The 12,553-nt window shown below is 43.1% G+C and overlaps 3 protein-coding genes across 7 annotated transcripts; 1 reads left to right on the forward strand and 2 right to left on the reverse strand.

Annotated features, from left to right (window-relative positions):
• Positions 1-1,788: 1,788 nt before the first annotated feature.
• On the reverse strand, positions 1,789-5,472 carry gal3st1b (galactose-3-O-sulfotransferase 1b). Of its 3 annotated transcripts, none has more exons than XM_084687101.1 (3): positions 5,397-5,463; positions 3,418-3,565; positions 1,789-3,334 (listed from the first exon to the last, which is right to left on the reverse strand). In XM_084687101.1, exons 2-3 carry the CDS (start codon positions 3,543-3,545, stop codon positions 2,203-2,205), a joined length of 1,260 nt encoding a protein of 419 aa, XP_084543227.1. In that variant the 5' UTR covers positions 3,546-3,565; positions 5,397-5,463; the 3' UTR covers positions 1,789-2,202. The 3 variants fall into 3 exon arrangements, with proteins under 3 accessions (XP_084543227.1, XP_084543228.1, XP_084543226.1); XM_084687102.1 differs by lacking the exon at positions 5,397-5,463 and adding an exon at positions 4,535-5,297; XM_084687100.1 differs by having other exon boundaries at positions 1,795-3,334; positions 5,361-5,472.
• Positions 5,473-7,152: 1,680 nt separating this feature from the next.
• Positions 7,153-10,913, forward strand: srsf9 (serine and arginine rich splicing factor 9). 3 transcript variants are annotated; one of them, XM_084687105.1, is made up of 5 exons: positions 7,153-7,392; positions 8,486-8,661; positions 8,858-9,036; positions 9,773-9,945; positions 10,079-10,913. In XM_084687105.1, the coding sequence occupies exons 2-5, from the start codon at positions 8,504-8,506 to the stop codon at positions 10,301-10,303; spliced, it is 735 nt and encodes a 244-aa protein (XP_084543231.1). In that variant the 5' UTR covers positions 7,153-7,392; positions 8,486-8,503; the 3' UTR covers positions 10,304-10,913. The 3 variants fall into 3 exon arrangements, with proteins under 3 accessions (XP_084543231.1, XP_084543229.1, XP_084543230.1); XM_084687103.1 differs by having other exon boundaries at positions 7,155-7,392; positions 8,262-8,661; XM_084687104.1 differs by having other exon boundaries at positions 7,155-7,392; positions 8,489-8,661.
• Positions 10,914-11,057: 144 nt separating this feature from the next.
• Positions 11,058-12,363, reverse strand: triap1 (TP53 regulated inhibitor of apoptosis 1). Its single transcript, XM_084687106.1, has 2 exons — positions 12,093-12,363; positions 11,058-11,780 (listed from the first exon to the last, which is right to left on the reverse strand). Exons 1-2 carry the CDS (start codon positions 12,237-12,239, stop codon positions 11,703-11,705), a joined length of 225 nt encoding a protein of 74 aa, XP_084543232.1. The 5' UTR covers positions 12,240-12,363; the 3' UTR covers positions 11,058-11,702.
• Positions 12,364-12,553: the final 190 nt, after the last annotated feature.

Genomic DNA, 12,553 nt, shown 5'->3' on the forward strand with positions numbered 1-12,553 from the left:
CCCCGGGGCGGATTAAGGTGGTCAATAGGCCTATGTTCAATATACTTATATAAGAGATTGAAGTGGAAAGAATATCAGATATAACCCTTTGCCTCCACAGCCTCAAAACAATTACTATGAACGTAATGTAACTATGAACAGCAAAGCAACATAATACCCTGCATTCACAGTTCAACTTCAGATGGTAATCGCTTTTAGCTTTATTAACCAAAAGGTAGGCTACAGCATCTGCATCAGTGCAGAACACCATGTTTTACTGAGGCAAAATCACAACATCAGTGGTGGAAGAAGTATTCAGATCCTTAAAAAGTAGTAATACCACAAACTAGTACCAATACAACTCTCCCAAATTCGCTGAAATATTACCGATGGCCGATGCTAGCTGGCAGTCCTCCTGCTGTGGATCTTGTCTTCGACTGGATGAAGATTCAGCAGCCTTGAAGTATCCATTTAATTTCGGGATTTTGTTTCAGGATATCTTGGTCACGTTGTTCATTTAACCTTTGTATTTTGCGTTTTTGTGCTCCACTTTAATACTTTCTTTCGGTCATTCTGCCACTATGCCATCTAGCAATAGCAGGTGAGTAATGAATATGATTGACATGATTTGACCAGCAGCAGCTGATTAGATAGATGTGACTTGGGTCACATCTGATTTGCTTATTAAAAAAGGAAAAGTTTCTTATGGGCCAATTAGGGTCTTTATTTTTTTCCCGCTGAAGTACATTTAAAATATTTAATAATCCGCCAATCCAGGGCCCCCTGCACACGTGGGCCCCCTAGGCAAGCCCGTGCATTAATCCGCGCCTGATCACCCCTTTACAAGTCTGGTGAGGTCGGGACTCGGGACACCTGTCAACCGCCTGCGACCCCACTACAGTGTCCAACCACTGACGAACACAACCAGAGCCTGCATAAGAACTATTCTCCCCCCGTTAATCCACACAACAGGCTATTCCAGCGAGTAAAAAACCTCAGATATATACCAACAAAACGTGCTCCTTTAACAACCACACCGGGCTGCCCATTGTGACGGTTTCCATGGTTACCTTCCCCTTGTAAAAACGAGGCTGTTCAAACTTCCATCCTTGTAGCCAAGTAATCCCAAGGGAATGGGATGATTCCGTAGATAAATCATAGCAATGCACTGCACTACACAAGCATACATTAGACGGCAATTACAATATCATTATCTTTTTGGTCAGGCCTGTAAGCAAGGTACAATTCAGAGATGCCCTTTCTCCAAAATATTTGTGGAGAAAGGGCAATATTTCTGATTTGAAATAACCATGACTATAATGATGTAGCCTACTGTAATGGCTATCTTTGAAATGTTGAAATGTGCGTTCTTGTTCAAATTATGGTTTATTAATTATAAATTAAATAATCCTGATTCGTATACATCAGAGTTCCAGATTTTAACTCGTATGTTGACGAGGCGACTCTCATCGATATAGAGTATAGAGGTGTTATACTGGCCCCTGCAGGCGGTCTAGTGTAACTACGCTCTCTCATCTCACTTCAAGTCACGACACAATGATACGTAGGCCTACAACATGTTAACAATTAACTTTTTGTTCTAGACCAAGCACGGGCCTCATTAGGCAACGCGGTGTCTATTTTCTCATTAGTGTGATGGAACTGTAGATTTACGCTGATCAATGACCAGGTGTCCAGATGAGAAAAAGGAATTATACGGCCATAGCAGTCGAACTGTTCCCTGTTTTAATAAAGATCGACCTGCATTACCAAGTGAATGATGACTGGCTTACTGATTCACATATTTATCTACCGTAAAACAAACGGCTGTTTCATTTGTACTCTGGAGGAGCGGTAGATCAATGTTTTTTATAGGAGTCTGGACAGAAGAGATACGGAATGAGACTTGGAATATTACACCTAAGACCTACAAACAGTGGGTCCACACACTTTCCTATGTAAGCTACAAGTTAGGTTAATGCCTGTCTTTCTCTCTAATCCATTCAACTTCAAGGGCTGGGAGTTAGAAATAACTGTCTTGCATGGGGGAAGGGGTAATCAAGTACCACATCAAAACAAAGTGGTAAAACAGAAAACTTGTTTACTTGTAAACTTGTTGAGTTACATAATATAAAACTTACTTTTCTAATGTAATTTGTAAAATGAAATGCCCAAGGTTCCAGTCATGCATTCTATGTTGCTAAATCCTTGGGCAGTCTTGGCTTAACAGAGAATACCCTTCAACCAGCCCCATAACTGTGTGAGCCACAGGTTGACACCTAGGTTGGATAAGTACTGTATTTCAGGTGTGAGCATTTTACGACATAGTGTCCTGTGCTGGGGGTCAATGTCATTTCTCAAGTTGTAGCCCAGGATGGAGGTTTCCCCAACCGGCTGCCAGGGAAGCATGTCCTTATCCCGGATCATCTCTGCCTCCACGGCACCTCCACCCACGAGGCAGATTCCCCTCATCTCTGCATTTCTCCTCTTCAGCTCCATCACGTCACGCTCCATCCTCGCCCGCCCGTACACCTCCACCTTCGCCCACAGCGTGGCGTTGAAGTGCCGGTAGAGCCTCCAGTCGGCCCCGTTCCAATCCCGGGCCCTGGCTCTCTGCTCCGGGCTCAACCGGGACACGGACGCCGCCCTCCGCGCGTTGAGGTTGAAGAACAGCAGGTCGTCCGTCGTCCAGCAGAGGGCGTCTCTGAGCAGGACGAGGGACTCCTCAAAGTGCTCCGTGATGAGGACCAGGTCGAAGCGTTCGGCCAGCGCGCGGATGGCCGTCTCCACGCTGGGATCGTTCGCCTCCAGGTTGTTGTCGAAACCGAAGTCAAAAAAGAGCACGTTTTTGAGGTAGAAGGAGTTGTAACCGTGTGGTTTGTAGTAGGTTCGGGGGGAGGACAGGAACTCGGCTAGTTTGTGGGGTCCGGGGATGCGCCATGTCTGAGGGATCATGCTGTGATAGTAATGGAAGGACGACTCGAAGAGTCGGGCCGGATCCCGCAGGATGGTGATGTAGGCAGAATCAGAGGGGAGAAGCCTGGAGACCTCACGGCCGTCAAAACGCATGTGGTTACAGATGATGTTAAAACAGGCCCCGGGGCGATAATTCTTCACCTGGGAATGGTGGAAAGGAGATGGGTAGTCGAAGTCGTTCCGTCCGTCTGGGAAGGCGAACTTCAACCTGTGCTTCTCGCCGAAACGGAAAAGAATGTTGAGTAACGTGCTGCTGGCGGTCTTGTGTGTCTTCATGAACATGACGTCAAACTTTGGAGAACAGTTTGTGCTCTGAGAGGAGTTGGTTTGATTGTCCCACTCTGATATCGCCCTGCTGGGAGGGCAAGAAAGAGGCAACCTGTAAAAGAAGCAGAAACCTGGTCAACGTTGAACAAACATTTTCAATCTGATGTTCAGGTTTTTTTTCCCGACTAGACTCACTGCTCAAGATAAAGATGGGGTGCCCCTAGGCCAGATGTGAAGTACACCACTACCATGGTAGTAGCCAACAAGGCAATCATCAGTCCTCTTGTTACCGATTTGGGATTTCCTCTTCTTATTCCCTCCATATTTACAATATGTGGGAGACCTGCAATGGAAGTATGAGTGAATGAGAGATGGGTTTGGAAAGACATTGAAAGAGCAATGAAAGAAAGTAAGAGAGAGAGAGAACGCACACACTCTCTAACACACTCTTCCAGTCTTCTAATATTTCACACTATTCTGTACTATTCCTTTACTATAGAGAGAGAGATAGAGAGACAGGAAAGAGAGAGAAGGGGGGGAGAGACAGGAGAGAGACAGACAGAGAGAGACAGAGAGAGACAGAGAAAGAGAGAGAGAGAGAGAGAGAGAGAGAGAGAGAGAGAGAGAGAGAGAGAGAGAGAGAGAGAGAGAGCGAGAGAGAGAGAGAGAGAGAGAGAGAGAGAGGGAGAGAGGATTGTGTGATGCATCTTTGTGCTGGACGACATCATCTGGTGTTTTTTTTCTCTTTTCTCAAGTGTCTAATTAATTTGTATTGCTAGTCATAAACGGCCTCTAAATTACCACATTGTCATGACATCCTCCCCCTTGACACTATACATTCTCACTGTGTAAATAGAACAAACATACCCTACATGGAATTTGTTGAATTCGCTCAAGCTGCATATCTTTTGGGTAGTCAACTTGTTTAAGTAAATAGTAATGGGTAGACAGATGAAAAATTAATATATATTTATGTAGCCCGGGTGTTTTAAACTCACTCCTCAAGTATGTAAACAGGCTACCCGCACCAACGAATAGCTAGCTAGCTTTTCGTTGGCATAGCTGGTAGTGGTCGGGCTTGGCAAGTCAAAGGTGGCGTGTTTGACCCCTGTGAGGGGCGAACATCGGCCGTATACCAAGACCATGTCGGTTACATTTACATTCAATTTGGTTTTTAAAGACCAGTCTTTACAATTATGATTTTCATTCGTAGGCTAATACTTCTAGAACACTCTTATCTGTACTAAGAAATGTTTCTCCAAAACAAAACACTGCTTACACAACAAACATGTTTTCAGTTCTGAAATTCTACCTTCATCACGGTTATAAATGTTTTGTATAGCCTAGTGTTCAACTCCCGGAGGAAAATATGATTGCCTGGCATACTGAAAAGTCTGTACAGCATTTTGCAGAAGTGAGACTGATTGAAAATAAATTGTTACACAACAAAATATAATACTGAGGTAAGAATTTTTCTCCCAACACCATTCAATTACAGTAGCGTTATGTAGTTAGTTACAAAACGTATTGACCCGGGTTTAACCCAGTACAGTACTATTCGCTCCAAACAAACAGTTCACTAGTAACACCTATTCACACACTTCACAGTAGCCATCGTTATTTTAAAACCTTAAAAATTATAAGAAAACATTTAAGATGTAAAACATAACCCCTGTGAGTTGTCCACATTATACAGTAGCTAACTCTTATAAAGTTCGTTGGTTTATCTATCAATCATTTTCCCATAGGCTGACTGTAGAAATTGCCGCCAGTGGCACGCGCTCGCTGACCTGATGTTCAACCCTCACTGAACTGCATCTATACATTTTAATATAAAATCACGAATTTACATTTATACAACGTTCGCAAATCCTAAAATTGTTAACAAACATGTCAGACGCTAAGGAAGTCAATCTAAAAAGTAAATATAGCCCTTTACATTCCATATTTTTCCTCTATTCAACTGGTGAGCTAGCTAGTACCGTTTGGTAGCTAGTAGGCCTAGCGTTACTAGTACCCCTGAACTGCAGATATTGCTGATCTTTACTTGGGAGATACACCTCATGCTTAATTATGCTATAATCTTGATGTTACCTACAATGGAAAACATATTTAACATGTGTATGCATATCACCAACCTATTAAACTGGAAAAACGCATTTTCTGAAGATCACCTGCAAAAGTCAACTCCTGTAATGTTATTGACGGGGGTTGACATCTCCACGTAACCCACACCCCCCTCCCCCCTAACAAAACTGATTTTTTTTTAAATCCCCCCCAGCTATCCCCTAGTGTCCTGGTGCGCACAACCAAACCCTTGGTAGAACCATTTTCCTGGTTACAAACGAAAATAAACCAAAAATCAACACAGTGACAAAACATTGTATGTGCATTACACATAGGAAAGGCATCTTTCGTCAAATACAGCCATTAATTGTCCAGTAGGCCTACTGTTTACAGTATTGTTGTGAAGCTTCTTTAAAAGCCTTAGCAGGAACAGTGGTGGATCTAAGGGGGTGGCAATGGGTGGCAGTATTATACTGTAAAATACTGCCACCCCAATTTTTTTTAATGCATTTAGCAGACACTTTTATCCAAAGTGACTTCCAAGAGAGAGCTTTACACAAGTGCATAGGTCTCTTATCATAACAACGAGATAGCCCCAAACATTGCAGGTAGCCAAAACATGAAGCATACATTGTGAAAAAACAGTCCCAAAGGGAAGAACCATAAGAGCATGTAGTGAAACAAGTTACAATTAAACAACATGAACCTCAATCTTCCCATGGAAAAATATTATTTGTACATTACAGAACATTTCAATAAATAATATTAAATTTATTGTTTAATTTAAACTCCAATGTTCTAGCATTTACCATAGGGAGTTCTGTATCCCCCTACTTTGGGTTTGATTCGCCTCCAGGAGGCCACCCAACAACTTCCTTCTGCCACCCCATTGCCACCCCGAATGAAAATCTCTAGATCCGCCCCTGAGCAGGAAAGGTATCTGATATGGGTGGCGCACAATGTCGAGGGAGTAGGTTAACAATCATTTCCATAAAACCAATAATTATCAGATAAAAGTTAAAGGTTCTCTAATCTTCACAGTTAATGGTTTAGTTCTGGTCAACAATAGAGGGCAAATAACAATGACACTGCACACTTGTGAAATGTACAATAATGAGAAAAATCTTTCACCTGAAACACGTTCATCCTTCTTAATGAACATGTCACGTAAATTCAAGGTAATAGAATTCCTAAAACCGGTTCAACAGACACGTATGTTGTCTTCTGACATGGGCAAGGCTATAGCCTACCAAAGGTTTTTGTGTGCGTGTGTGTGTGTGTGTGTGTGAGAGAGAGAGAGAGAGAGAGAGAGAGAGAGAGAGAGAGAGAGAGAGAGAGAGAGACAGAGAGAGAGAAGAGAGAGAGAGAGAGAGAGAGAGAGAGAGAGAGAGAGAGAGAGAGAGAGAGAGAGAGAGAGAGAGAGAGAGTGCGAGTTCATTGTGTCCATTAAATTCACTGTAACAACTATGTTCACAGTGAGCACACAGCAATATATCTTTTGAGCACATTCCCAATCTTACACAAAATTAAAACGCAATAAATTCAAATCAAAAACATAATTTCATAAAATAAAGTAGGTCTACCTGAATGGGATGAAGAAATCTGGCCGAACAAGTGAGATGAAGAAAAGAGCTGAAGAAGTGAATCATGACCCCGTCTGACTCCTTGTTAGGTGACATCTTACCCTGTTCTATAAAATCTTGGCACTTATTAATCTTGGTTGGAGTTATGCTATGAGCTGATCTTATGTGAGCTCACACTGATGTCAGCAATGTAAGATGTTTCGTCCCGTCGGGATCCGATCGAAGAAGAGGCGTGTCAGGTAGTCACACGTAATTGCGTAGATGATCTTCACTATTTTTTTCAAGCAACCTGGTGGATCTAGAAACCATAAATTATTATTTTCACGGGTCTCCGTCCAAATTGCTAACCTGCCAGTGTTGCATGTCATAAGACTTGAGTGTCTTACTTGGTCCACCACAGGGTGGCCCAAGCAGTTTATACGAAGTACCCCATTATTGCCGCTGTTTGACTTCCTCTACGGAAGAGACACTGATCACAGATCGAGCTGGTCTCATTTCCTGTATCGCGAATTCTTTGAAGGTACGTCTGAAAGTCATTATCTTAAGTTTGACAAATTACGTGTATCAATACGTGTACAAACTACATATATATGTTTATTTTCCCAAATACCAAATAAGTTAAGATGAGTGAGGCAATGCGTGTATATCAAGGGAGCTCATCCTTTTTTTTTTTGCTAGCAAGAGTAGACTATCCATATGCAATCAACAAAGGCGGGTAGCTAGCCGCTACACAGTCGAATGTGTGGATCTCAACAAGTTTTGGAAGCCAACTAATTTCTAGCTGACGTGCAATTTACTGATAGTATTCTTCAGTGTATGATAGCTACGACTCAAGCTAGCTGGCCTAGTAAAGATTTTCGGGACATCCACTACGGTGCTACTACTAGCTAGTAATAGCATTAGCCAGGCTAACATTAGCTGTGCAGTGTGCATGTACTTGCTGCGTGCTACCGTAGCTAGCATGGTGTGCATGCTTCCTTTTCTCGCTAGAAACGTTACATGCAACTAGCTGCATAGCTCAGCAGTAGTGTCTAGCTGACATGCAATTATATGAATGTATTGATGTCGTACATTCTACAAGTTACAACTACCGTGAATTCTAAATAATTATGTTCGGTAACCTTCCCGCCGTGCTATAAAGCTAGCCTAGATCATTAGATAACACGCAAATCCAAGGTTTCACTTTTTGTTGTCGTTCATTGTTCTGCCGGTCTTTTCCCCCCAATATATATACAATAGACTGTTTTAACATGCAACCCCAACCTAACTTATTTAAGACCCTTACAAGGAAGTGTTGACCAATTAACTTCAAATGGGGACCACGTTACATCTGTAGTCATTTTTTCTGTAGTGTTTTGAGGGCCAGGAATTCATTGTCCTCTTTTAAAGCTTTCAGACTGGTCCATGCTCCTGGGCTGATTGTCTTGAACCCAACATGCACTACTGCTACAAATGCCCCCCAAAGATTTGAGTGTTTCCTAAATTAAGGGATTAGAGGAGGATGGACTAAGAATTTTGGATTTTGGACTAGGATTAGAAAACGGATCTTCTCCACCCCTGTCCGTGGAAACGACGTGAGCTTGAAGCCTGCAGGTTCCTCCGGTTTGTGTTAGCAGGGCCAGACATCTATCATGGCGGACGGAAGGATCTACGTGGGGAATCTTCCAATGGACGTCCAGGAAAGGGACATTGAGGATCTCTTCTTCAAGTACGGAAAAATCCGTGACGTGGAACTAAAGAACAATAGGGGAACCATCCCCTTTGCCTTTGTGCGCTTCGAAGATCCACGGTGAGTTCCCGGGATGATCTCTGGGCACGTACAAGTCGAAACAGAGTTCCCTGCTTTTGGCACGCTTCTCTCTTCCCTGATAATGTACACAACACCAGTGACGGCTCTCAGTGGATGGATGGATGGATGGAGAGGGCAGGTGTGTGTCCCTTGGTCAGACAGGAGTGCATTAGTATTCTCTGCTCTATTCTCTTAGGGATGCAGAAGACGCCGTCTATGGAAGGAATGGATATGAATTTGGAGACTCCAAACTTCGTGTGGAATACCCTCGCTCCTCTGGTGCCAAATTTAGTGGTGGTGGCCCAAGGGAAGGGGGGCCTAGGGGGAGGTTTGGGCCCCCAACTCGGAGATCTGAATTCCGGGTCGTAGTGACTGGTAGGTGGACGTTCTGAGTCGTAGGCAGTTTTGTTTTTTTGTCTCTCTCTCTCTCTCTTGGCGGACTGGAGGCCAAGGGGACTAAGTGGATGAGGTCAAGTCAGCTACCAAAAAAAAACAATCACGAAAAAAACAAACAGTAAACTCAAACTGATCATGTTGACTGCATAACCCCAAACACCCGGCCATAGTGACTGGTAGGTGTTTGTTCCCTCATTTGTTTGAATTCATCCATTGCTTGAAGGTACTTTGTGTGTTAATGCCATTTTCTCTCCAGGCATAATAAAACCCGTCCCAAGTCCTTTCATAAAATGTTTTGACATTTCAGATTGTGCCAGAGTACTATAAACAAACTAGGGATGCACCCCAATAACTGCGGCACATCAGTAATGGCTAGTGTTTGGTTGTTAGTTAGTTGTTTTAGTTTATCAACTAACAATATAAAACTGCCCAATGGCAACAGGTGCCGTGTGCACGTGTGGTTTGTAAAAAAAAAAACACAAAAAAAAACAATTACAACCGTGCCAACATTTCACAGTTGATTCATCCTTATAATAAACTGGCAATATCTTTGATTTGTATTGCCCTCACACACACACACACTTCCTTCCTGCCCTTTCAAAACGGTATAATAGTTCACGGCATCAACCACTGATTGTGGACGTACCTCGAAGGAGGCATCCCATCCTGGACATGTGCTGTGCTTCATCCTGCCATCCCCCCTCCCCTCCTCCAGGGTTGCCACCTAGTGGGAGCTGGCAGGACCTGAAGGATCACATGCGCGAGGCGGGGGATGTTTGTTTCGCAGACGTGCAGCGCGACGGGGAAGGCGTGGTGGAGTTCCTCCGCAGGGAGGACATGGAATACGCACTGCGTAGGCTCGACAGGACAGAGTTCCGCTCCCACCAGGTAAGCTCCTCCCCACTGGCCCGAAAGCCAATGAGACTTTGGAGAATGAACACGAGCATACGGCACATTTTCAAAGGCGTCGTTTTATTTTTCTCGTCCCGAGAATCTCCAAAACGTTGTTTTCTTTGCTCAGGGGGAGACGGCATACATACGTGTCTTAGAAGAGAGGGGTTCAAGTTACGGACGCTCGCGGTCCCGCTCCAGATCCAGAGGGCGCTACTCTCCTCCCTACCAGAGCAGAGGCTCCCCTCCGCCCCGCTACCAGTCCCCCCCACGCCACGCCACGTCGCGCCATAGCCCCCCCTCCAGGAGACCCGCCCCACAGCACCACAGCCCACCCCCTCGCCACTACCGATAAGCCAGCCAGCCATTCACAGAAAAGCACAGATAAAAAGGAAGTTTGTTTTTTTGTTTTTCTTTTCTTTTTTTGCTTTGCTCTGTTTGTCCCAGAATCAATCCTAGACCCAGTATTCCCTTCTTGCTTGCAACTTACATTCCATGTTCTCTCATCCATGGCCTTAAGCTTGCAGATATTCTTCCTGCTGGTTTTTGTTGATTTTAGGTAAGCTTCTGTACTCTCACGTTGCTGTAGTCCACGTAGTCCAGATGATGTAAGATTTGTTTCATTTGACAGATAACTGGTATTAAAGTAGCTAGGTCGATGGTCGCCCTGCTCAGTTATATGAACACCCAATGTGATTGAGCACAACCTCGTGTGACACAGTGTTACAGATACAAGATGTCAACAGCCAGAATCAGCTTTTATATTGATTGTGAATGGACCTCCATGAATGACTGAGTATATTTTGGACATTGATTTTTGTTTGTAATCTGGTGAATTTCTGTGAAGTTGATTTAGCTTGGTTTTTATCCAGTTCATTCCTTTGCCATTTCCCAATGTTTAGTGTACCATGGTGGCTATGTGCAAGAGAGCTTTGTTTTTCAATTAAAGTACACAAATGTCTGAAGTTGGTATATTCTGTGCTATTATGCATTTGTACTCTGGCTAGAGAAACACAAACAACATTTCAACCAGTGGTACCCTCATTCATTCTGCATTGAGAATCCTAATTTTTAAATGTAAGAAGTGACTCAGAAGGGGACAAACGAGGTAATTAGAAATATTGACATTTATTATTTCAAACACGTCACTCAGATCAGACATGGCAAACCAGGTTGTGTTTTATTGCAAATTGTATCAATGCATCAAACAATCATAATTTAATTAAGCTACTACATAAAAAAAATCCAAGTTAGAAAATAAAAATAAATCTAGTATTTGCATGTTAACCAAATTGTGTTCAAAAATGATCCCTACGAATGTGTACATCCGCATTAAATTGCGGACTTCAGTCATGTGTATAGACTAGCAGCTTAGTCGTCATTACTACAGCCATTTGTGCTTCCAGAAAAGAAAAGCCACGTTTGAGCATACTTCAAAGTGTGCCAGATGTTAAATAAAAACATTAAAAAGCAACAAAAGACCATAGGAGTTCCAGGTCTTTTCCAGGCATATCTGAATTACCACGGACTCCTTTTGTCAGTTTCTCTAAATCATACTTACATTTTTCTCACACATACTAATCCCCACTGGTGTTCGGCACTTTATCCCTCACACTGAAAGCTGGTTAGTGGCTGGTTCAACTTGGCTCCCTGCGTGAGCTAGATTATGACAAGGGATGGGTATCACGTCTTCCATGGCATGCGCAGAGAATGGCAAGGCAAAGAGAATTGGGGTATTCGTCTCAGTCCCAACGTCAGCTGTCAGGTTTCTCTTTGTTTGGTCCCATGAATTCCACGCCATCGATCGGAATGTCCTTTTCCTTGATCGCCTTCTGCACAAACGATAAAAACACCCAATTGGTTAACAAATCTTCATGAATCAGGACACGCGTGAATGATTGCTGTGAAACCCTTAAATGTGTCAGTGGTAGGCATTGCTGTGGACGGTCGCTGTCGCCACGGGCCTGTTTTACAGTAACCTATCGAACTACACGCATAGACTCAAATGTAACCTGCATAGTCATCGTGGTTTGATAAACACGCACTTCCATTGATGATCAAACACGCGTTAATGTAACTGAAAACAAATACAATTGTGGGAATTTGATATATTTACATGTTGCAATGAAGCGGGCGTGATTTACCTGGACACAAATTTGATATTTCTTGAACATGTCTGTACACGGATCACCGCTTCGATCTCCCTTCAGGAACTTCTCGGCAAACCAACGATTAAAGCACTGATCATATTCCCTTTTGAGATCCGTGCAGCCCTCTCCAACACTATTCATCTCTATAAGAGATCAGCTTCAAGGATGGAATAAACTCAAATAATAAATACGTTTAGTTTGTAGTTAGGCTGCAAAACCGCTCTTCCGCAGACCTTCCGTGACTTTCCTTCAACCATGTGGTTTGATTGGCCCATTGGAAACAGACCTGGCGTTTATTGATGACGTATAAAACGAAGCGACAATTTAAAGGAATATTTCACCCAAAAACTTTTTTCCGTTTTCCTCCCAAAGATTCTCTCGTCTTTCATAAAATTCTACTTAAAATATGTAAACCTAAAACAATTGTGAGTTCATTAATGTATGAAATGAATGGA

Source organism: Hypomesus nipponensis, chromosome 22, assembly GCF_054491055.1.
Source record: "Hypomesus nipponensis isolate SF chromosome 22, ASM5449105v1, whole genome shotgun sequence".
Classification (NCBI taxonomy): Eukaryota; Metazoa; Chordata; class Actinopteri; order Osmeriformes; family Osmeridae; genus Hypomesus; species Hypomesus nipponensis.

Coding starts and splice junctions, on each gene's coding strand:
- gal3st1b (XM_084687100.1), bottom strand. CDS start 5,382: ATGCGTTTTTCCAGTTTAATAG. Junction 3,566..5,360: donor GCGTTTTTCCAGTTTAATAG/GTTGGTGATATG, acceptor CTTCCATTGCAG/GTCTCCCACATATTGTAAAT. Junction 3,335..3,417: donor CCCCATCTTTATCTTGAGCA/GTGAGTCTAGTC, acceptor CTTCTTTTACAG/GTTGCCTCTTTCTTGCCCTC.
- srsf9 (XM_084687105.1), top strand. CDS start 8,504: ATGGCGGACGGAAGGATCTACGTGGGGAATCTTCCAATGGACGTCCAG. Junction 8,662..8,857: donor GTGCGCTTCGAAGATCCACG/GTGAGTTCCCGG, acceptor CTATTCTCTTAG/GGATGCAGAAGACGCCGTCT. Junction 9,037..9,772: donor ATTCCGGGTCGTAGTGACTG/GTAGGTGGACGT, acceptor CCCCTCCTCCAG/GGTTGCCACCTAGTGGGAGC.
- triap1 (XM_084687106.1), bottom strand. CDS start 12,239: ATGAATAGTGTTGGAGAGGGCTGCACGGATCTCAAAAGGGAATATGAT. Junction 11,781..12,092: donor AATATCAAATTTGTGTCCAG/GTAAATCACGCC, acceptor TCGTTTGTGCAG/AAGGCGATCAAGGAAAAGGA.